Source organism: Benincasa hispida, chromosome 4 (assembly GCF_027475165.1).
Source record: "Benincasa hispida cultivar pf3 chromosome 4, pf3_genome.v1.1, whole genome shotgun sequence".
In the NCBI taxonomy this organism is placed as follows: Eukaryota; Viridiplantae; Streptophyta; class Magnoliopsida; order Cucurbitales; family Cucurbitaceae; genus Benincasa; species Benincasa hispida.
Window position 1 is genome coordinate 6,362,246 of NC_143481.1, and position 22,550 is coordinate 6,384,795.

A 22,550-nucleotide genomic window follows, 5' to 3' on the forward strand; every position below is an offset into this window, starting at 1 on the left:
CAAAGCATGAAACTAAAAAAATAAAAGAATGAAATAAAAAACAAACAGAAAAAATAGAAATAATCTCATTCACAAAAAACTGCAGATCCCCAACTTAACTCTGTACAACAAACACAGACAATAATTATCAACTCTGCAAACAAACATAGACAATTTAATTCCCCAGATAATTTATCTTTCCAGATAATAATTACCAATCAACTCAACTCAACTCTCTACTTTTATTACACACCAACCACATCCTTGGAGAGCATAAAATGCATGTGTCAAATAACTCATATCTATAGAAGTTTCATTAACTGTAGGATGATATTTCTTTTACAATTGTCAAGTGAAATGTAAATTTATTTCAAGTAAATTGTGTAGAGAGTCAGAGACATCTTGATTCGCCTTTATTTTTTGTGTTTTTTAACGTCAACATATATGCGTCGCTTTTTAATTTGTCAATGTGTGTGTATAACATTGTATATAAATTTCATTTTTGTTTCTTCTAATAATTTGTTTAATGTTTCATCTAAGATTGATATAAGAAATTCAAAACATTTCCCAAATTGAACTAAGAAAGATGAAAATGGATTCAAGAAAAAAAAATTAAACATTAAATTATATTGCAAAAGTATTGAATTACTAAAAAAAAAGATCAGAACTTTACTATCCGAGGTCAAGACACAAATAAAACACCACAAAAACAAGAAGATAAATAATGATAAAAAAAAAAAATCAAACAGAAAAATATAGATCACACATAACTCAAGAGAAAATATTCCAAGGTGATAAGCCGCTTGGGTGCCTACAAGTGAAGCCCCAAGCCACTAATAAAAACCTCAAACCAAGACTAATCATATGGATACATATAATAAATAATAGAAGTAACTCAATAAACCTTACGTTAGTCAATTACCTAAGTTAAAATGACAAATTTAATTGAGTTCCATATCTCGATGTGAGATTCTGAGAGACCATCTCCCCAACAAAATCATGTTCCCACAAACGACCTTACTAAAAGAACATTAAAAAGATTAACGATCTCATCAGAGTGCACACACACTTTAGTATGAAATGAACTATCTACATCTAAAATAACTACAGACTGCAGATAAAGTCCCTTTCTAGTCAAGAGTCAAACCAAACCAAACAACATCATCTATCACAAACAAAATAGCGAACCAAGAACCTCAAATTATCCCGAATATGAAGGATATTTCGCCAGCACCAAGACAAAAACTTAGATGCACTAACCACCTAAATACCCTGATCCTGCAAGCTTTAGTATAAAAATTATTAGAAACTAAACAAAGTAACTTTGATATACTTATATTTACCAACAAAAATGAGTTATTTCTATACTCCATAACAATATCTTTTTTCATAGTGTTTCAGAGTGTTCATACTTCTTATTTACTTTTCACATAGTAATGTTATTTAAATATTTTTTTCTATTTAATTTATAATATTATTAAGAGTAATTACATTGGATAGCACTTTTAAAGATGATAATTAAGTATATAGCAATATTTTTTAATAATTACAAATATAACAAAATTAATTTATAATAAATTATATCAATAATACACACGATATATTGTTTTGAATTAAATTATAGAGAGAGAAAAAAAATAGTTAGCTTGACCAAGGTAAAACCCCTTCCGTTCCCTTCTCATTTGTTCAACGGAAATGGTCGGAAACAAGAACTTGACCGAAACATTTTGACACTATTTCGCCTGAGATCACGACCCACCATTTTCAAAACCCCTACATACCGGTCCTGACACACTCTCCATCTTTGATGTTTTCTCTCTTTTTTAATTGCACTTTATTCTTTCTTAATCTCTAATAACTTCTCACAGATTCCTCAAAAAAAGCCATTGAAGAGCTTCTCCCCTGTTCCCAGATCCGAACGGGATCAGAGATCCTCGATTTAAGTTCACTTTGAATGGCAGGCCATTGAATAGCTTCTCCCCAGCTTCTTGAATGGCGAATCTGCGGAAAGGCAAGCTCCTTTTCATCTATTTTCTATTCGTTTTTTCTTTTCCCCATGTTTCTAGGGTTTTTGTATGTAGTTCCAGCTCCTTTGAGCTGAATCAATCTGAAATCGAAGTCCCTTTTGAAATTAAACAGTATAATCTACTAAAAAATCTTGAAGAGTTAGTGAGAAACCTTAGCGATGTAGTTTCTAAGTTGGAGTTGAGGTTATCTGATATTCCCACGGCGGTGCATAAAGATAAACTGAATACTGATGCTTCGAGACGGGTAGTGTCTGAGGTGGTTGGGTTAGGCGGGGTAAAACGGAAAGGGAAAGAAGATGGTCTGAATGATGGTGGAGATGGCGGTTTGGACAATAAAATTCAAGATGGAGGTAGAATGAGAGCTGTTTCAGTGACCAAATACAGTCCATTTTGGTCTGAGAGGTTCCACTTTTTGTCTGCTGTGAAACTGGAGTCTGATGCTACTTGTATCAATGTCTTGCCTATTAGGGATTTTGAGGGGCATAGCAAGTATGTTGCGGTTGGAGATGAGAAAGGGAGAATTTATGTGTTTGTTAGAAATGGAGATGTTGCGATTGAGCTTCCTACGGTGTCTGAATCACCCATTACAGCAATGCTGTCATATACGTCCATTTATAAGAACGAGACACTTCTTGTTACTGGGCACAATAATGGGGCGATCTTGATGCATCGGATTTGGGAGGGATTGAATGGGGAGGAGTTGAATTCCATTTTCATGGAACATGTTGTGGAATTTGTTGCCACTGACAGTCGGGAGGACGACTCGCCGATTTCCATATTGGAAGTGCATCATGTTGGGAGGACTAGGTACATTCTGTCTTCAGATTTCAGGGGAAAGATCAAGGTTTTCAAAGAAGATGGTACGGTTTATGGTTCTGTCACGCTGATGAGTAGGCCAATAGCATTCTTGAAGCAGAGGCTTTTGTTCTTGACAGAAAGTGGCGCTGGCTCATTGGATTTGAGAAGCATGAAACTTAGGGAGGCTGGATGTGAGGGATTGAATTATTCTCTTGCTCGGAACTACGTATTTGATGCCACAGAGCGATCTAAAGCCTATGGTTTTACATCAGATGGTGATCTAATTCACGTTTTGTTGTTGGGAGATATAATGAACTTTAAATGTAGGGTCAGATCTAAAAGGAAGTTTGAGCTTGATGAACCGCTTGTCTTTCAGGCAATTAAGGGTTATTTGCTTGTGATCAGCAATGAGAAGGTTCATGTTTTCAATGTGTCGTCTCAACATTATGTTAGAGTCGCTGCACCAAGGCTTCTATTTTCTGCTGGTCTAGATGAGATCAGGTCATCTTTCTTAAATTACCAGAATTTGAATTTAGAGTCTGAAGGAAAATTTATACCCTTAATATCTAGCGATCATGAAAAGCTTGTGGTTCTTGGACTTGGGGGTGGATATGTAGGAATGTATCGCTCTAATCTTCCAATTTTTAAAGGAGAGTTCAATTCAATGCTCTGGACAAGCCCTGTTCTGTTTTTCATACTCTTTCTCTTTGGAGCTTGGCAATTCTTTGCCAAGAAGAAGGAGGCGCTCACTTCATGGGGACCCGATGATCCTTTTACTGCCACTTCACCAACTACTGGAGTTCCACTGGGAACTGGATCCAGCGAGCGAGCATCTTTCATAGACACTCCTTCGAGAAGTACCGATATGATGGATCTCAGAGGCGGTGGTGGCATAAGAGGACCACCACGACATTATGGTTCTCCTACAGGGTATCCAGGTGGGGCAACAAGTTCCTTTAGGCCACCTACAACAAGTGACCATAGCTCGAGACCGGCTGCAGTTGATCCAAGTTATAGAGCAGCTTCAGAGCTAAAATTCAGGGGATCACCTTTAGAACCTCCAGGATTTCCGAAACGACGGGAGCCTCTATTTGCAAACAATCAGGTGGTTAATCAGATGGTGGATGAAAGCAGTTAAAAGAGAAGTAGGTATCAGCTAGAAAGAGTTTCAAGTTCCCGAGTCCTGACTACTTTTTCATTTTTTCCTGATAGCTTCAAAGAGTTTCAAGTTCCTGAAGCCTGATTACTTTTTCTTTTTTTCCTGATTGTTTGCTGGTTGGTATAAACACGTTTGATCTCGCAATATATCTATATCTCTGTTTTGTAGTTACATGCAAAGGAAAAAGAAAAAAAAAATAGTGAAATTATGCAATATTCATCTTCAAATTGTTGTTCCCCTTTGTAGTCTACGTCTACTCAGTAAGATTCCATCATGCTTGCTCGATGTTTAACCTCAAAGCTCAAGTCTTAAGTTAAATTCAAATTCTTTATGTGATATGAAACTGTATATCAGATAGAAATAAAAAGAAATCAGACGTTATTATACGCAACATTTCCGAAATTAAGTCATGGTATGTTGGTGTTCTTGCTTGTTTGGGTAAGTTTAGTTCAGACGTTTGAATCTCCCTGCTAGAAAACTTTTTATTTTCAATATGGACAACTTATTTCGATCAGTATCATGTTCTTCTTTGGCATGATATATGTGGGGATTATAAGCAATGATTCTGAGGTCAAATGGCAGCATGAGAGAGCCACGGTGGTTATGAATAGCATTATTGCAAACAGGAGAAAAGGGGCAATTGGGTTCCATTCATCTTGAAGTTGAAGACACTAGTTTTTGCAATCAGAAAAAAGAGATTAAAAAGCAACTCAAAAAGTTGAATCTGAATTCCGATGATTCTGTCAGATTCTTCATTTTCTCCTTTTTATCCCTGTGAAAATTCTCCCACATCATGCATTTTTCTACTAAAAAACGGATAGAAAAAATAAAATGGTTCTTAATTTAGAATTTTTAAAAATTTCAAAACCGCTCTATATCATTAGATGATCTCATAGCTAGAAAGTTGCTCCAAGATTTTAAAAAAACTATTTATATTGATGGATACATGCTAATATTAAAAACAAAAGAACGACTATACTGATTCAATTAGATATAATTGTATAATAGATCCAATAACTCCAAAATGGTTTTCGACCATTTTTTGAAAGTTAAGAATTTTGCCCCCTTACTCACATCATCAATCACTCTTAATGTCTTTTTTTTTCCCCTCTTCTTCTTCTCGATTTTCTTTATTCTATAAGTGCCAACATTCTCTATTTTTTTTTTCTCCATTCGTCATGGACTATCAAAACGTTGTAGAAGTACCATCATTGGCTATCGAAACGTCAAATGCATTGGAGTGAGAGAGCGACACGGTGCAAGAGCGAGAAGACCAAGAATGAATGAGAGAGAGGAGACCAAGAGAGAGTGCGATAGAGTGAGAAAGAGGAGAACAAAGAGAGAGAAGACCGAGAGTGAGAGAGTGAAGAGATCAAGAGAGAGTTGGTGAGAGTGAAGGGATCGAGAGAGTGAGTGAGAGCGAGAACGAAAACGAAAGAGAGAGGAAGACATGAGAATGAGAGCGAGGGAGAGTGAGAGGTCAATCTCCATTCGTGTGGTTTAGTTTTGAAAATTTCACACGAATATGATTGCAAAAAATCAAAGAAAACCTCCATTTTGAAAAGTAGAATATATTTCATTTTCTCCCGGTTTTGGGTCATCTATTCCCTACCCCAATTCTATTATCAAAATGTAATTTTCACAAATTATTCAATTATTCATCAGACGACTGCACTTAATATGAAAAGTTCCACATGATTATGCATCAATGAGTCTCTCTTCATCACTTGGCATTTGGTCAAAACCACAACCCCATTGGCTCAACTTCGCTGCCGGCCGGCCAGTATCTTATCACAATTATTTATACGCAGAGAAACAGAACAATTTGCCGGCCATCATCCTCCCTTCTCTCCATGGCCAGAAGCTTCAAGCTCAAATTCCGTCTCTTCATCTCCTCTTTGCGATTCTGCCGCCCCAAACACCTACATGCTTTAACATTCCCCAAAACTCCTTCGCCGGAAAATTTCCACAACAAGAAGCAAATTCCGGCCAACCCCAGATCCTGCTACAGCTGTTATCCCAATCCACCGTCGCCACCGCCGTCAACGCCGGTGGATTTCTTCGCCGACCCTTCAGCGGAAAAGTCCACATCAGTCTGCATTAACTGCAAATTGAAATCATACGCTCGAGAAAACGGACTACTACAAGTGAAAGAAAACGGAGCCGGAACCGACCATGAAATTTACGGCGAAGAGAATCGGCGTTCTTCTCCATTTTCTTGGATTTCCAGAAAGACGTCAAAGATCAAGATGAAATTAAAGAGAACGGGGATTAAAAGCAAGTCATTCATAGCGAATGGGTACGGGGGAGAGGAAGGCAAAGGAACGGAGGCGTTGGTGAACTCTTCGATAAGTTTCTCCGACGATGCATCGCCGGTGACGAGAAGCAAAAGAGCGTCGTGCCTGAGGAAATTGGAAGGGAAAATGGGGAAGAGCTTTGTGCAGGTGAAGAGATCGAAGGAACCACAAGAAGATTTCAAGAGGTCGATGGTACAGATGATATTGGAGAAGGAGATTTTTGAGGCGAAGGGATTGGAGGAGCTTTTGCAGTGTTATTTGGCGTTGAACTCACCGGAGTATCATCGGGTTATCGTCAGAGCTTTTTCTGAGGTTTGGGAGTTTCTATTCTATGATTCCCACTCGAACAAGTGAAAGAAATTATTGAATGAAACTGGCACGGTTTTATTATTGTTAGATTTGCAAGAGTCCAGTTTAATAATCAATGGTTACTATGAGTATTACAGATTTTTTAATTCATATCTAATGGTTGTGATGAAACAGCCAAATTGTGATCGCTTCGTTAAATAATTTTTCTAATAGATGTATCAGACAAATAACTTAATTCCCACTACAATAACATAGTTTCCAAATTTATATTTGTAATAAGTAATGAAGATGTTAGAAAGAATCGACGAGCAAATAATCAAAGAAGAAAACGTCTTACACAAATTAGCTATCTACACAATAAGAAGACTTTTTAAATCATCTTAAACATAATACAAAATACAAAAATGTGTGGAGGTAAGGGAATATCAAAATAGACACAAAATAAAAACCGATAGTATCAGATATAAAAACTGCACTCTTATAATTGGATATCTTAACCAATCTCAAGCATTCACAAATATATTGCAGTAGCAAACGTGTTAATTTAAATTTCTCGATTTTGGTTTAAATATGAGGGAAAAGGAACGGTAAGGAATTATCACTTCCTCGTCAGAATCCAATTCCGGCACTCTCTTTTAAACGTGACGTGAGAATTTACAAATGAACATCTCAAAAGAGAACAATGATTCAGTATAAGTTAGTAATTAGTATACGAGTAGGTAGGCTTTTTCCAAATGTTATTAGACTGTTTCACAATTTTCTGGCCGCATTTCGACAAAAGACTCGGCATTGACATCGTCCTCGATCAACCTAACTTCACAAAGCTTTCCACCAGCTTCATCAGCAAATGTAACCTTCCTCTTCACCTTCTGGATTGCAGTTGGAGAAGCATTTGAATTCTGTTCGGTCGTATTCTGCAGTTAATTATTAGACAGTTAGGGAAGAAATATCAATGGTTTTCTTCTGTTTCTTTAACGAGATTAGGGTGAGGTACGAACCATTATTTTACAAAAGCGGTTGCAGTCCCTTGACATAATCAAAAGCCATTTCTTCGCACGCATTTCCGCTTTTGTGGCATCAGCAATGGCTGTTCTCACCTGCCAAAGTACAGAATAATACATCAGCATAATGTTACTATTAAGTCTATAAATATCAAATATTTGCACTGATTACAAGTTGCATGGAAGTTCAGGTGCTAATTCCTGACATACCAACATCTAAGCAACAATATAAGTTAATCATTCTGCATAATGTGTGTTTAGTGAGTGGCAAGTTCTCCAACAAGTTTTTACAGGAATGAACAATGTCCTTAGCTGACATAAGCAGTACCCAATTAACCCTTTTATTCCAACAAGGCATCTTTATCTTTCACAGAGTTACCATCCTAACGATGCTGGCAAAAGGTTATAGGGTGAATTCTATTGAATAATTTCTCCTAGGAGTAAAAAGCTTGAGAGTAAGTGTAAAAATAATTTCTCCTAGGAAGAACTGAATGACTTGGTTAAACACTCAAGGCGTAGGATTGAAACTATCATCTCCATACATCCTAGGTGACACAAACACCAAGGGAAAGGGGGAAGGGATTAAAAGCTTTACAAAACACATTCCTATATGCTAATTAATGCCAAATGCAATTATTAGACGAAGTAGGTTTGTCAAACATGGAAAGTGTAAGGGTACGTGGAAAATTCAATTTCTCAACATTCTAAGAAAGCTAAAGCAAGCTGTGTATAAGTTCAATAAAGATGGAGGCATCTGCAATAAGGTAACAGTAATCAAGTTGTCAGTTAAGATATTCCCATATATGTTTAGTTACCTCATCCGTGTTAAACTTGAAACTTGTAGCTTTGTTGCCTTCAACATGAAGTCTGTCTTCTACAATTGCTTTCATTGACTTTAACTGATTGGTAAGTTTCAGAGCAAGACATTCTATGTCCTGCATTTGCCTTTGTGTGAATGCAATTGCACTCTCTGAACAATTTTGGACCGTAGCTTGAGGAACTTTAGTGGTGCTCGCTGAATGGGAACTTCTCTTCTTTGATTTCCTTATATTTTGCTCCTGATATATATCAGAATACACTGGTTTCATCTGGTCACATTCTTCAGCTGTGCCGACCTTGTACTTGTTTTGCTTGAAATATGGTTTGGCACCACATGCTAAAATGAAAAGAGAAAACAATTAGGAAAATAGAATATGAAAAGTGAAGAAACTGTTCCCAAACCATTATAACTTATCATAATTGTATTCCTAGGATGTCACGAGGATTTCAAATATGCTTATAAAATAAAATAATTACCAAATGAACCCACAATTTACATTTTTTTCACATATTAGTGCCAAGGCTCCCCTGGTAAAAAAAAAGTGTTGTATTCCATTGACCTTTTTCATTCACATATAATAAAAACAGAAGCCCAGCCGAAAAGGGAGAGAGTTTAGACTTGCAAAGCTTTTGAGTAGTTCATACTTAGCCTTTTCCAAGGAGCAAGGACTGTGCTAGCCTTGGCATTTTCTGGTCAAGAAAATGTTTTTACATTCTATTCATGGGGTTAATAACTTCATATTAAGGCAATAAAAACAACTTTTTCTATTTTTATCATACAAATAATAGAAAAAATATATATATTACAAAAAAAGGATGAATATGGGATAATATCAAAACCACGTTCCCTACTAACTAATTTTTAACTTCAGGAACTTACTTTTGCATTCTTTGTCATGTAACCGCATGGACTTCATAGCCTTGGACAATCTTTCCTGAGATATTGGGGAAATAGTCTGAAAGTGAAAGCACAATATAAGCAACTTCCGCATAGTTTTAAACCAAATATTAAATCAATTAGATTCAACTTACTGTTCTCGTTGATAACAGCCTTGTCGGATGGCGTTTAGGTTCTTCAAATTGATTAAATTTGTCCACAGAACCATCGAGATGAGAATCTGGTGAAGTAATTCTTTCTGAATCAGAATAATCAGAAATTTGTGGTTGTCTCTCCTTAGCTGTACATTCATCAACAAATATCAAATGCTGATCAGATCCTGAGTTACGATCACTGATAGAATTTGTTGAAATACATTTTCCATGATCAGGGCTTGAGTTACTATCACTGGTAGATTCAGTTGGAATACTTCTTTCATGATCAAATGCCAACCCATCTTTATAACTATTCTCAGTTAAACATACTTCAGCTCCAGGACTCATCTCTGGGACTTGGAGGCCGTTCAGATTAGTCATTGCATGCAAATGAGTGAAGCCTTCACCATTATTCAGACACGTGGCCTCGTGTGCAAAGGGTTCACCTTCTGAAATATAAGCATCACAGCACTTTTCCTCTGTCAAGGCGATTGCTTCTGAAGTACCTTCACTGTTATTCTGACATATGACCTCGTTTGTAATAGAATTATTTAGGGAAGTATAAGTGCCAGAGCACTGTTCCTTAGTCAGGGGAATAGCTTCTGACATACTATAATTGGATACATAACTTGGGGTGTGTTGTCCCTTCATGCTCTCTGATGCAGAAAAATCTGAATGATGGGATTTGTGTACCTTCAGCTTATCTTCATTCATCCAGTCGGCGCTGGATTCCCCTACCCTCTGAAGAGTTTCAGGTTCATTGCCTTCCAAACCTTCATACCATGCACTGTTTAGAACACAATATTCAGCTTCTTTCTCAGATGTCGTCGATCCTATATCTAAATTTAAATCATCAGGTCCAACATGATCATAACTCAAACACAAGTTTATATTTTCATCACAAAATAGAGACCACGTATCAACGTAGTTTGTGTTCTGGATTTCTGCCACATCCGTTTCAGGTGTTTCAACTTTAACAACTGTTGGGAGGGGTAGGTCTGAACCAGATGAAAGCAGACCTTGATCACTATTGATTGGGCCAGAATTTCCAATTGTTTGGACGCACTGTGAACTAGTAGAAATTCTGCTTTCTTCACGTAGACAGTCTGTATTTTGAAAGTTTGGAAGCAGACCTTGATCACTATTGATTGGGTCAGAATTTCCAACTGTTTGGACGCACTGTGAACTGATAGATATTCTGCTTTCTTCACATTTGGTTTTCAATTTTCTGCGTTTTGAAAGTTTGGACTTCCAGATGCTAAGAGCTACATTAAGATCACTATCATCCTCCTCAGGTAACAAGCATGATTGATTAAGTTCTCGCTTGGAACATGTCCTCAGTTTTTCCTCACTTGAGTCAACAGATCTTGACTGGCTCAACTTTCTTTTCTTGCAACCTTCCATTATCTGTTTTAAAGTCATGCTATCAACTTCTAAATCACTCTCTTGCCCGTCACTATCGCCTTTACTGTGAGAATCAGAAACCTCAGGCTCATCATTGAATAGTTTTCTTTCTGCGTAAGGAACTTGGGTTTCCACCTTGAACTCAAGTCCGTGAAGAATATTTTCTCCCAAACCTTCTCTTGACCCTCGTGTTGGGAGTGGTTCTTGAGCTTTGTCATCTATAGATCTATATATGTCAGTAAGCTTCTTAAATACGACTTCCGGCTTTCCACGGTTGATGTTCAGAACTTTTGTTAACACACCGCCTTTAGTGGCATGGATATAGTGCAAATGACAGAAACTTCGCAACTCCATTCGATAAGTATAATTCTTCCCCTTATTGAACCAAGATAATGCTTCTCCTGCGGTGCAAAATACTTATTAAGTAATGGTAGAAATGAATTAGTCAAGACGGCATGATTCCAATCATGGAAGGGAAAATTGAGGATCAAAATAATGTAGGTTCGCCACCCAAAAGCCTTATCGACCTTCAGATGCAAGAAAAAATTCGATAAAACTGCTCCAAACTGAGAATGTTGTTACAGTCAAGTCTAACATAGTTGAAAACCTTTTGACCTCATGACTCATTACTCAAATTATTGATGAACAAAAGAATCGACGTGTTTGTGCAGAAAGATAAGTCGGTGACCAGGTAACTAGAAAATGCGTGAAAAATACAAAGCAGTCCGTTAAAGAAAGATCGCTGTTCATAAAACTATCAGTAATCGCAAGTAAATCCTCCGCAAGACACATTCATAATTTACTATATACTCTTAAATATAGAATTGCTAAATCCAGATCTCGACATTAACATTACTCTACTTAACCATGGACATTAGAGAACTACAACCGTAGACGTTAGAGAAATATATTCCGATCAACTAAAACGCCTGAATCTAGATACAAGAATAATCAACAGATCTAACGCCCAGGGTTTCGTCCAAGAGCATAGATCTCAAAATAAACTGATAAAATAAATAAGCAAATTCAGCAGAAGATTAAAATAAAAGGGAATATATGCAAATCTGATCAAGGAATCGACCTCCACCGATTGAACAACAGCACCAGATGAGTAAAAGCAGAGATCGACTAACCAATGATAAGAATCTCTGAATCGCCGGCGGCGAGGTTGAGAAACGACGGAGAAGTAGAACGATCAACGAGTAGAAGGCGAAGCAGGTCACTCCAGTGGTAGAAAAAAGGCGGGAGGGAGATCTAGGGCTAGTTCTGCGAACAGATAAGAAGTAGTAGAGAGGGGCTCCAGTTTCGCGCCAATTCGTCTGGCGGGAAATCGAGAGAGTGAATGAAACTATAGAAAAATAGAGCGAAACCCTTTTTGTAGACCCTTTTATAGCGTGCCCCAGATTTTGCCCAGTTCTCTAAGATCCGCTACTTCAAATCTGGCCGTTGATCCTTTTGACGGGAAAATAAAAGGCGCGCCTTTGACTCTTTGACTTCAGATTTTCTGGGAGTTGCCGAGTTGGACAGGTATTGTATCTGTATTCAAGGGCCGTATCCAAATACCTTTTTCCATTAAAAATATACATCGTTTTTTTAGATTTTAAAAATAGAAAAATTATTTCAAATGATAAAACTATTGAAAATATTTACTATCAGCGTCTATAATTGATAATTCTAAAATTTTATTATATTTTTGTTATTTTTTCTATATTTGAAAACACCCCTTAAAAATAAGATAATTATTTTAAATTATAAAAGGGTCAAGAATATTTTCAAGTATAGTAAAATGTTATTGTTTATTAATAATAGACTGCGATAGGCTTTTATAACTAAAGGATAAATTGTTCTATCACCGAACAATGATATTTAATTATATTTTTAAATAAGTTGATTCATTTTCTTTTATTAATATGATATGGAGGCATTCTCAAACAATCCATCAATGATAAGAGCAACTAGTTAGATATCATTCAGGTATCTGACTAGTATCTCAAAAAAATTATTCAACCATAAAAAAAATAGATTTTATTAATCGTTTTATGTACCAACAAATTCCAAAGTGATTTAACAACAAGAGTTTTTTAATACGCGTGGATTGCAAAGCAGCTACAAATGTTTTACAAAATGATTTTAAAATATGGTTTCTCGACAAATTTTTGTCAGATGGCAAACAATGCTTTCTTGTTTTGATTTCAAAATTGAAGCTATACAAGGAAGTGCAAACTCTCTTCCTGAGTACCTCACTCGAGAATTTCTTCAAGGTAAGATTAAAGATGAGAGTGAAAGAGAGAAAGAAAAGAATAAATGAATTCCACTTGCAAGAAAGAAGAAAAACATGATAGTGATCAAGAACAACAACAACAATCAATACCTCCACAAACCAAAGCATCATACTCTCAAGCGTATCAATTTCTCAAAGGAAAATCATCACGATAATGGAGGATCGAAAAGGGAAAACTTCTCAAACGTTGCCGTTATCAAATAAATTTCAAATTTTGGGATCTTCCATCCCTTCAAGGCCTTATGCCTTAACAATCAACTTTTCTCCTATCAAGATTGAGGAGTCATCCACTACTCCAACCACTTACATCCAAGCCATTACAAACAAAACTTTTAATTATCGATATCTTCATCTACTATAATAAAATCCATACCTCATATATTACAACTCTTGAGCCAGAATTCATAGGTAAATCTATGCTTGAAACAATTCAAAAAAGATTTCCGTCAAATTTCCATTTTATTCCAAACCATCAACAAAAAAACTCGTCTATTCTATGAATTCATTCTTGTTGATACCGACTTAATTGAAATCACCCATAACAAGAATAAAGACAACCCCAATAGAATTGCCTTTTCAAAAGTTAGAATTCTTCATGTTCTAACTCCAACAAAATGGAATCAAAGTATTTATACCGAAAAAAGATTTGCTCGTCAATTTTCTCCACAAACTTATTCATACATCGATTATCAAAATGCTTGGTACAATATATTTTTGGTTAAACAATTTTAATCATTCTTGATTCATAATGTTTCCGAGCAAATTACTGAAGTTGGTTCTGAGTCGGCTGGTGATCCAGAAAATGCTGCTGAACAGAGTGTCGAAGGAACACAGCCTACCGAATGTGTTCCGAAGTGACAAAACATGTATTCAAAACTTTCCATTATGGTTTAATGATTGGTGGGATATATTTGACTTTAATGAGGCTATTCTACCATACCCAATTCTTGAAAGTTTAAATAATATTTTCTCAAATTCTTTTGAAACTCTACGTTTTTCAAATCACTTTCATCTAGCATGGATCTCTTGTTAGATTATTCTATTACAGAATCAAATGGTATCTCCCACCTATCTCGATCATATCGAATCAAGTGGTGGGACAAATTCAATACAGTTGTTGCTTCAAAAAATGTGGTGGAGAAATGGTTTTCCATCTATCCCTACAACATGAAGCCAAATCTACAAAAGAATCAACAATTTTTTACTCAAAAATCAAGACTGATGCCTGCAATGGCACAAGTATCAAATGAAGAATAACTCAATATTATTCTTCAATAAATTTCGTTGCCATCCACTACCAGCCAAGAAGAAAATATATCAATTCAAGAAGAAGATGATGACAACAAATTTGCAAATTTTATGCATCACATCTACACGCCAACTCAATCAAATAAATAGACGATAAAATCCAATTGAAGACAAAACGTTGTACGCGTGTCAAACTTAAGTCTCAATGTATTGTACAAATGTTTGGTTTTTAGACTTTAGGTGTCATGTGTCCTATAATGTGTCCACCCAATGTAATGCATGGTAAGTTTTCTATCTCTATAAATGAGGCTTAGTATGAATCTAGGGGCACAAGTTTTTCCTTCCGCATCTTTTTAGTTTTTGCCTCGAGAGAGAAAATCAAGAGAACTTGTATCTTGTGTTATAAAATAAAAAAGTTCTTCATTTCTCCTAAACAATTCAAGTAAGTTCATATTTCCAATACCTTCTTTATTTACATCGACTTTTCTTTATCATTTTTTATAATTTCAACAACTAATTTAGTCTTCTTTTATTAACTTTCAATTTACACAAAGTTTTCATCATCATTTCAAACACATATTATACTAAACCTTGCCTCATTCCATACCAACATATACTCATTCCATTCTATCATCATAATTTTCCATTCCATCTCTCTTTGCCACGTGTCAGTTATGCATCTTTCCACCAACTCTATTTACTCTATATTTTTCATATCACACACATATCACGTGTCCATTTCTTCCATTTCTTCTATTTCTTCCCTGCTTCATTCAAAGACTGGAATCTGTGGAAAATATCATATGACAGTCTTTTTTAATTTGATATCTACAAAATATACCATTAACAATTTTTTTGAAATAAAATATACCATTAAAATTAATTATTGTAGTAAAATTAAATTGATTAATTAAATCTATAATATATATTTAAAAAAATTGAAATCTAGTGAAAAACATTTTTAAGATAATTATCTCCCTTCTCTAATTTGTATAATTCTAAAAATACTGTTGGCAATTAGTAATTAACATTTTTAATAAATTCTTAAGTGGCAGTTACAAATTTACTAATTATTCTTATATATTTACAAAATAAACCGTTGAGAGTTGATTTTAAATGTCAAAATTAAATTAATTAATTATTGATCATTATAAATGCCATTAAATTGATTAATTAATTATCCGTATAAATAAATTCTTGATATCTATTTTGCTGTTTCAAATTGTTTTCTGTTTTGCTGTAGCCACTAGTTGGTAGGGTTTTGGGTTATTCTCTCTGCCTTCTTTGGTGGTGGTTTTATTGTCTTGTCTTTGCTTATTCTTTTTGATTTGATGCTTTACTTATTCTTTGTTGATTTGATGCCTTAATCCTGAGTTGTGGGATCCTCTTTGTTGTTGTATAATAATATCATCTATTATTAAGAAGAAAAAAAAATTATTGATATCAACCTAGAGAATAAATTCTTATATAGCGTTACAAATTTACTACTTATTTTCAATATTAGTACTAAAAGGAAACCGTTATGTTGATAACTATTTCAATATTTTTTATTATTATGGCTAGAAGTGGAATGTTTTCAATTCATTTAAATGGACTATATTATTATTATTATTATTATTTATTTATTTATTATTATTATTATTATGATGTGATACACATATTAGACGTTCTTAACCAATACTTATATATATATGTACGTCCAAAATTTAAATTCGAACATTAAAAATGCAGGATTACATCTTTTTCAAATAGTTAATAATTTGATAAATATGATATTTTACATCGTAAACCCATTTCATTTTTAACTATATGTCTAACAGAAATATGTTAGAAATTATATAATATGGTAAGATAATAATGAAGTAAATACTTAAAAAAAAATTATATCAATCAAAGAAAAGGTGAGTAGGGATGACTACGAGTATTACAATTAAATTTGAGATTGTACGCCAGAAATAGATGCCAGTTTTGAATTTTGGCCAGTTTTTCAAATGGATGGTTTATGGTTATTAGCTTGTATTGACGGCCAATCACTAAACTTGATTTCTCCATTTTGTCCCTTCGACTTCAAATATACATATAGTACATTTCTCCACTAATTCAGGTACATTTGCAACATTTTAAACAAATTTTCAACTACAATTTGTGGTACATCTCTGAGGGGCTGTTTGGGGGCCCAACATGAAATGATATATCATCTCAGTGTTTGGGGACCCATTATCCTATCTCACCAACTTCTAAGTGTTTGGAGGGCCCATTTTCCTTCACGCGTTTCATATCTCACCATTTCATTTTCCTCACGCGTATCATATGTCATCGTTTCATTTTCCTTCTTTGTTCATACGTATTGTATGTCACCATTTCATTTTCCTTTGAATTCACGTGTACCGTACAGTCCTCTCTCTCACGTCTCTCTCAACCATCCTTCTAGAACCCTAGCTCCTTCCTCTCAGGTCCTAAGATATCTCATCTCTCAACAAGTCTCAGTCTGGATTTTCATCTTCATTCTTTAAATATGTTGTTTCTTCACAGATTTGTTGTTTTCTCATAGATCTAGTGTTTTCCCTTTTTCCCTCGTCGTTTCAATCTTGTTCTCAACCATGTCCTTGCTGCTTTGACGATCCTCCATTCACCTATAACCCATTGTATGATTTGTTTTTGGTTCTCGGTGTTGCTTCGATCGACAATCGTTGAATGCATGGCAGAGACTAGTTGAAGAAATTGCAACTTGGTGGGGGAGAACATTGTCCACTTTAGGTTCGTTTTCTAAACTCTAGATCGGCCAATGAGGAGTATTTCTCTTGAAATTTTCAATTTCATGCATTGTTTTGATTTTTTATGTCATGATTAATTTTTCTAAACATGCAACCTATTGATTCCCTGTTATGTGTCTTGTTTTCTAAACATGCAACCTATTGTTTCTCTGTTATATGTCTTGTTTTGATTTTCAATTTGTGTCTTATTCTATGTCTTTCTCTTGAAATTTTCAATTTCATGCCTTATTTTAATTTTCCATGTCATGTTTAATTTTTCTAAACATGCAACCTATTGATTCTTTGTTATGTGTCTTGTTTTGATTTTCAATCTGCATCTTGTTCTGTGTGTGTGTGTGTGTGTTTTTTTTTAATTTTCAATTTCATGCCCGTTTTGATTTTCTATGCCATGATTAATTTTTTTACAATTGATTCTCTGTTATGTGTCTTGTTTTGATTTTCAATTTGTATCTTGTTCTGTGTCTTTCTCTTGAAATTTTCAATTTCATGCCTTATTTTGATTTTTCATTGTTGGGGTTGATGCCCTAAAGTCTCGTGTCCTGTAGTTTGTAAAAAGTTGGTTCTGCATAATGGTTGAGAATGTCTCATCCCAACAAAGGGGCATCTGATCACCCCACCGGTGGCGTTTGTCCTGCCTCACTGGGGCATCATTGCAAAATAGAAGTCATTCACTTAGGGTACTTGAAACTGTTTTGCAAAACTAATTGGTTAAACGTGATTTAGTAAAATCTAATAAAGTTTTATTCGTATTTTCGGCAACAAGTTTTCAAAATTGCCACAACCACGTTAGCTTTACCTAGCACCGAAAAATTAATTGGTGATAACTTTTCAACATGGAAAAACATGATCACGACGATTTTTATCATCGAGGATCTCATGTTCGCTCTTACGGAGGTTTGTCCTCCTATTCTAGCTCCAAATGCCGCTCGACATGTTTAGGAGGCATACGAGCGATGGACATGTGCGAATGAGAAGACCCGAGCCTACATCTTGGCAAGTCTTTCTGAAGTCTTGGGTAAGAAACATGAGCCCATGGTCTTAGCGTGTGAGATCATGGAGTCCCTACGGATGTTTGGACAACCGTCTGAACAGCTTATGCATGAGACTCTTAAGTATATATTCAACTCCAAAATGGAAGAAGGCACCTCTGTTTGTGAACATGTGCTTAATATGATGGTCCACTTCAATGTGGCAGAGTTGAATGGGTCTACTATCGATGAGGGCAACCGGGTTAGCATAATCCTACATTCTTTGCCGGAGAGCTTCCTGCCCTTTGTTAGTAATGCGATTCTTAACAAAGTGAAATATAACCTTAACACTCTCCTCAATGAGTTGCAGACCTACCAATCTTTACTGAAAAGTAAGGAGAGGAAGAAGAGTGAGACAAATGTTGCTTCATCCTCCAGGACGTTCCATAGAGGTTCGACCTTAGGAACGAAGTCTACACCTTCTACTTCTAACTTTACAAATGGGAAGAATAAGAAGGGTAGTAAGGGAAAAGGGAAGGAGCCTGCTAACCCGTCGCCTGTCGCCCCAAAAAAGGCGTCTACCACTGGTTGAAAAGGGAAAGTTTTTCCACTACAACTAGGATGGACACTAGAAGAGGAACTGCCCTCGTTGGCTGAAGGAAAGGAAGACCGCCAAGGCAGATAAAGGTAAATATGATTTACTTGTTCTTGAAACTTGTTTAGTGGAGAATGATGATTCTGATTGGATAATTGATTCGGACGTCACTAATTATGTTTATTCTTCTTTTTAGGAGATTAGATCCTGGCGACAGCTGGAGACTGGTGAGATGACGATGCGAGTAGGCACCGAGCACGCCGTCTCAACTGTGGCAGTGGAAGGATCCTGTTTGTTGCTATCGTGATTCGAGCTGGGAGTGTATTGTATGAAATAAATTGAAAAAATAAGTTCTAATTATAAATGACGCGTTGATGCTTTGATGCATTTATGTATTTGTAACGCGTTGGTGCATTAGAGATGTGCAACAGAATGCACGACACTTCTACTATTGACGTTCAAGTTTTCCTAAATCATACCCAAGTATAAATCCAATTTAGGTTCCTGGTAAGTCCAGGGTCGAACTCAGGGATTCAGTTAAGCTAACGCAGAACTTGCGTTGTATCTGTTGTAGGGGTTTCCTAGATGTATGATAGAAATGTGTTATTTACACTAAAGTGTTGTGCTTGTGCAAGAAGATACAAAAGAGTTGAGTAGTGAGTGATGAATCATGCGAAAATAGATTTTAATGTAAGTGGTATGCGTCGATCTAAGACGAATGTACACAAACCAGAGTGTGATGTGGATGAGATGATTTGCTTATCTTTGTTTATGCGTTTAGACTTTATTCAACACTTCTCAATGTGAATAACATACAAAACCTATCTCTAGGATGCATGCGTTGAACACAGAATGCAATAAACACCATCTCTAGATGTATTAGGCGTTCTACTTGATGCGGCTTAGTTATTCTCTCGAATAATCTAAGTTAAAGATGCTTTTACCAATTGATCAAGATGGCTTAAGTATTTGAAATGAGATTTTGCATAAAGCACAGAAGCATTCAACATAAACAAGAAATAAACAATGACAAAGTATGATGGATTAAGTATATGAATTTTATAAAGAAGCTGATTGTCTTTATAGAAGATGAAATGAAAGCGATAAATGAGATGAAAGAAACTGAGTCAAGCCGCAGAGTACAATCTCTTGTATCTCTTTGGCTCAATCTAGTTGTGTACAATCACTTGTATAGGAGTTGGACGAAGTGTCTTTCTCAAGCTTAACTTCCTCCGCTGCCTGACGGCAGTGATGGTGGTTCTCAACTCTTCTGATCGTCTTGGCACCACAACACAGCTTCTAAAGAACTAAAACTATGACTATGCTAATTATGAGAGTGAGGATCTTGAAAATTTCTGTGTATGTATGTATCCGGAGGGACTTCATCTATTTATAGACGTTGGTCATCTCCAGCTTGGTGATGGGCAGCATTAAAGTCCATGCCCTGGTCAGCCACCTGACACTCAGAAGCTTTTCAGACGCCACTTGCTACAGGTGCCCATACTTGCAAGTGGTGATTTGACACAAACAGCCTGCATCAATGAATCTTCTCTGCGTTGAATTCCCTCCGACGCATGGCCCATGCATTAGAACTTTTGCCTGCGACACTTCTTACTCATGCGTTAGCTTCTTGTTGAAATCCTGCAATATAACGCGTTAGTGTCGCAATATTTAGTAATAAACATTCTTTTGCATGAGTTTGCTAATGTTTGAGTAATTTCATGCGTTTCTTCTAAGAATGAGGAGAATTTATCATTAAAAGCCTTAGTTGTTCCAACTTAAGAGCAAAAATAACTTGTATTTCTACAAGTTATCACCACCCCCAAATTTGAACAATGCTTGTCCTCAAGCATTCCAAAGTAATTCTTTGTTATCTCTCTTGTCTTAAGTGTGCAGAGTTCGCCTCTCATCATATTCTGTTATAAGCTTGAGATAAGAGTTTGGAAAATGTAACTCAGATTGACTCTTTTATAAAAGGAATAATGTTTAGTTTTAGGTGAAATAAGCCTTTTTATCAGCAACTCCTTTCGTTTCTTAAAACATTCCCGTTTTTTCTAAACCAACAATGCGTTAGATGCTCTTTTTAAGATAAATGCCGGATAAAAAGAAAAAAAATATGAATTTTCAATTACCCATGCGTTGTTCCAAGTATCCCACTTTCATTTTGGCTTGCCCCCAAGGGTGTCATGCGAGCATCTAACTACAGGTGAGAACCCTTCACAACTAAACTCATATCTAATATTCATGCATTTCAAGATACAATTTCTTTAGACTAGATAGAGGAGTTCCATGGGACGCATTGGTCTAGGAGACTTAACTTTGTTTTGGTTTGCCCCCACGGGTGTCATGTGAGCATCCAACTACGGCTAAGTGCCTGTTCCAACTTTTTAACTCATGTCACTTTGAGGTTTTTCTTTTGAAGTAATGACAGAGGAGTTGCATTTAACCTATTTTGTTCTCTTTCCTTATGATGTACTCGTTTGATACATCTCAACTCGGATTTCGCTCATCCCCAAATTTGGAGATGAGCTAAATCTTCATTGCTAAAAGAGAAACAAAATTTCGAAAAGGCTTTGAGAGTCCGAAAGGAGTTTTGATTTAGAGCTTACATGTGTTGGAAGGAAAACATGTAGTCTTTTTAGAGAAGTTTAGGCTTTGTTGATTTTCCTAACGCCTACTCTATACTTATAGATTTCATATAGTTGATATCGTTGAGGTCAGACAAAGCACAATACTAGAAAATAGCTAAAGAACAAAAAAAAAGTATGCTAAGGTCAAATGCAAGGAACAAAATGATGGAAATTTCTCATTCATTTTCATGGAATAAACAAACAAGTCAAACTAATACAAAAGATCATCAAATAAATCAAAATACAAAATAACCCAACACCCCAAAACTTTATTGTGCTGATGCGTCATCCCTGCGTTCTTCTGCAGGGTCTTCATCCATAAAGCGCAAAGGGTTTCTAAGATGAGCAGGTAGTGGAGGCAGGGAAAACATTCCAACCAAGACCTGATTAATGTACTACGTTGTATAAAAAAATTGGTCTTGCATCCTTCTTGTTTGCTGCCTTAAGTAATCTCTTAGAACCCGGTTTTGTTGCTGAAGACCTTCGATAGACACGGCCAATGGTCTAAGTTGATCACTGATGAAAGTTTTCAACTCTTCGAGGTCAGTGCTACGTTGAGGTGGTGCTGGCTCTTCACTTCTTCCAACTGGGTCTTCAAAATTTACTACGTTACTCGATCCTAACCCAGTTGGTTCAAAGATGGTTGAAGGAGGCACAAAATTAGGAATTGGACTTGGTGAGGGCGAAGGAAGGGAACAAGAGATGTCTTAATCTATATCAGTAGGTTCTTGATGCGTTTGATCAAGACTCCTTTCTGGCGAGGCCACTGGTGAGTCATGAAGAGTGAGGTTTAGGGTTGGCCGTGCTTCTTCATTCGTAATTTCAAGCTCTGCTTCGTAATCTTCGTGCTCTAAAGCTTCATCGCTATGTTCAACTATCTGGGCGCGTCTTCTTTTGGGGACGCGTTTAGATGATCTAGGTCTGGTTGCCACTTATTTGGGAGGTAAGGCAGGCTGATGCAGTGAACCGCGAAGTAAACGCCTGACTAACTTGATGTTCATCAAACCGTTGATCTCTTCATGATCATCCCCCAGAAGGATGCCCCCGCGTTCACACAATACACAGATCAGCCATGGAAAATACAGTTATCCTCTTTGTTTGGTTTTGATGGCGTTGATCTGATCCCTTATTATTCTTCCTACATCTAAAGGGATGCACTGCATGATACAATAGGTAGTTAAGACGCGTTCTTTCGACAATGTTTCATCATACGTTGAAGGCATAATGCT

General features: G+C 36.1%; 3 protein-coding genes across 4 annotated transcripts; 2 read left to right on the forward strand and 1 right to left on the reverse strand.

Moving 5' to 3' along the window:
* The first annotated feature begins 1,579 nt into the window (after window positions 1-1,579).
* LOC120075846 (putative membrane protein At1g75140) lies at window positions 1,580-4,190 on the forward strand. 2 transcript variants are annotated; one of them, XM_090312868.1, is made up of 3 exons: window positions 1,583-1,762; window positions 1,848-1,990; window positions 2,119-4,190. In XM_090312868.1, the coding sequence occupies exon 3, from the start codon at window positions 2,362-2,364 to the stop codon at window positions 3,940-3,942; it is 1,581 nt and encodes a 526-aa protein (XP_090168994.1). In that variant the 5' UTR covers window positions 1,583-1,762; window positions 1,848-1,990; window positions 2,119-2,361; the 3' UTR covers window positions 3,943-4,190. The 2 variants fall into 2 exon arrangements, with proteins under 2 accessions (XP_038885478.1, XP_090168994.1); XM_039029550.2 differs by having other exon boundaries at window positions 1,580-1,762; window positions 1,848-4,190.
* Window positions 4,191-5,500: 1,310 nt separating this feature from the next.
* LOC120076036 (uncharacterized) lies at window positions 5,501-6,715 on the forward strand. The gene has a single exon (XM_039029819.2). The coding sequence runs from the start codon at window positions 5,817-5,819 to the stop codon at window positions 6,612-6,614; it is 798 nt and encodes a 265-aa protein (XP_038885747.1). The 5' UTR covers window positions 5,501-5,816; the 3' UTR covers window positions 6,615-6,715.
* Window positions 6,716-7,024: 309 nt separating this feature from the next.
* Window positions 7,025-12,235, reverse strand: LOC120076846 (uncharacterized). The gene is made up of 6 exons (XM_039030789.2): window positions 11,959-12,235; window positions 9,422-11,226; window positions 9,270-9,345; window positions 8,386-8,726; window positions 7,568-7,666; window positions 7,025-7,483 (listed from the first exon to the last, which is right to left on the reverse strand). Exons 2-6 carry the CDS (start codon window positions 11,177-11,179, stop codon window positions 7,310-7,312), a joined length of 2,448 nt encoding a protein of 815 aa, XP_038886717.1. The 5' UTR covers window positions 11,180-11,226; window positions 11,959-12,235; the 3' UTR covers window positions 7,025-7,309.
* Between the last annotated feature and the right edge of the window lie 10,315 nt (window positions 12,236-22,550).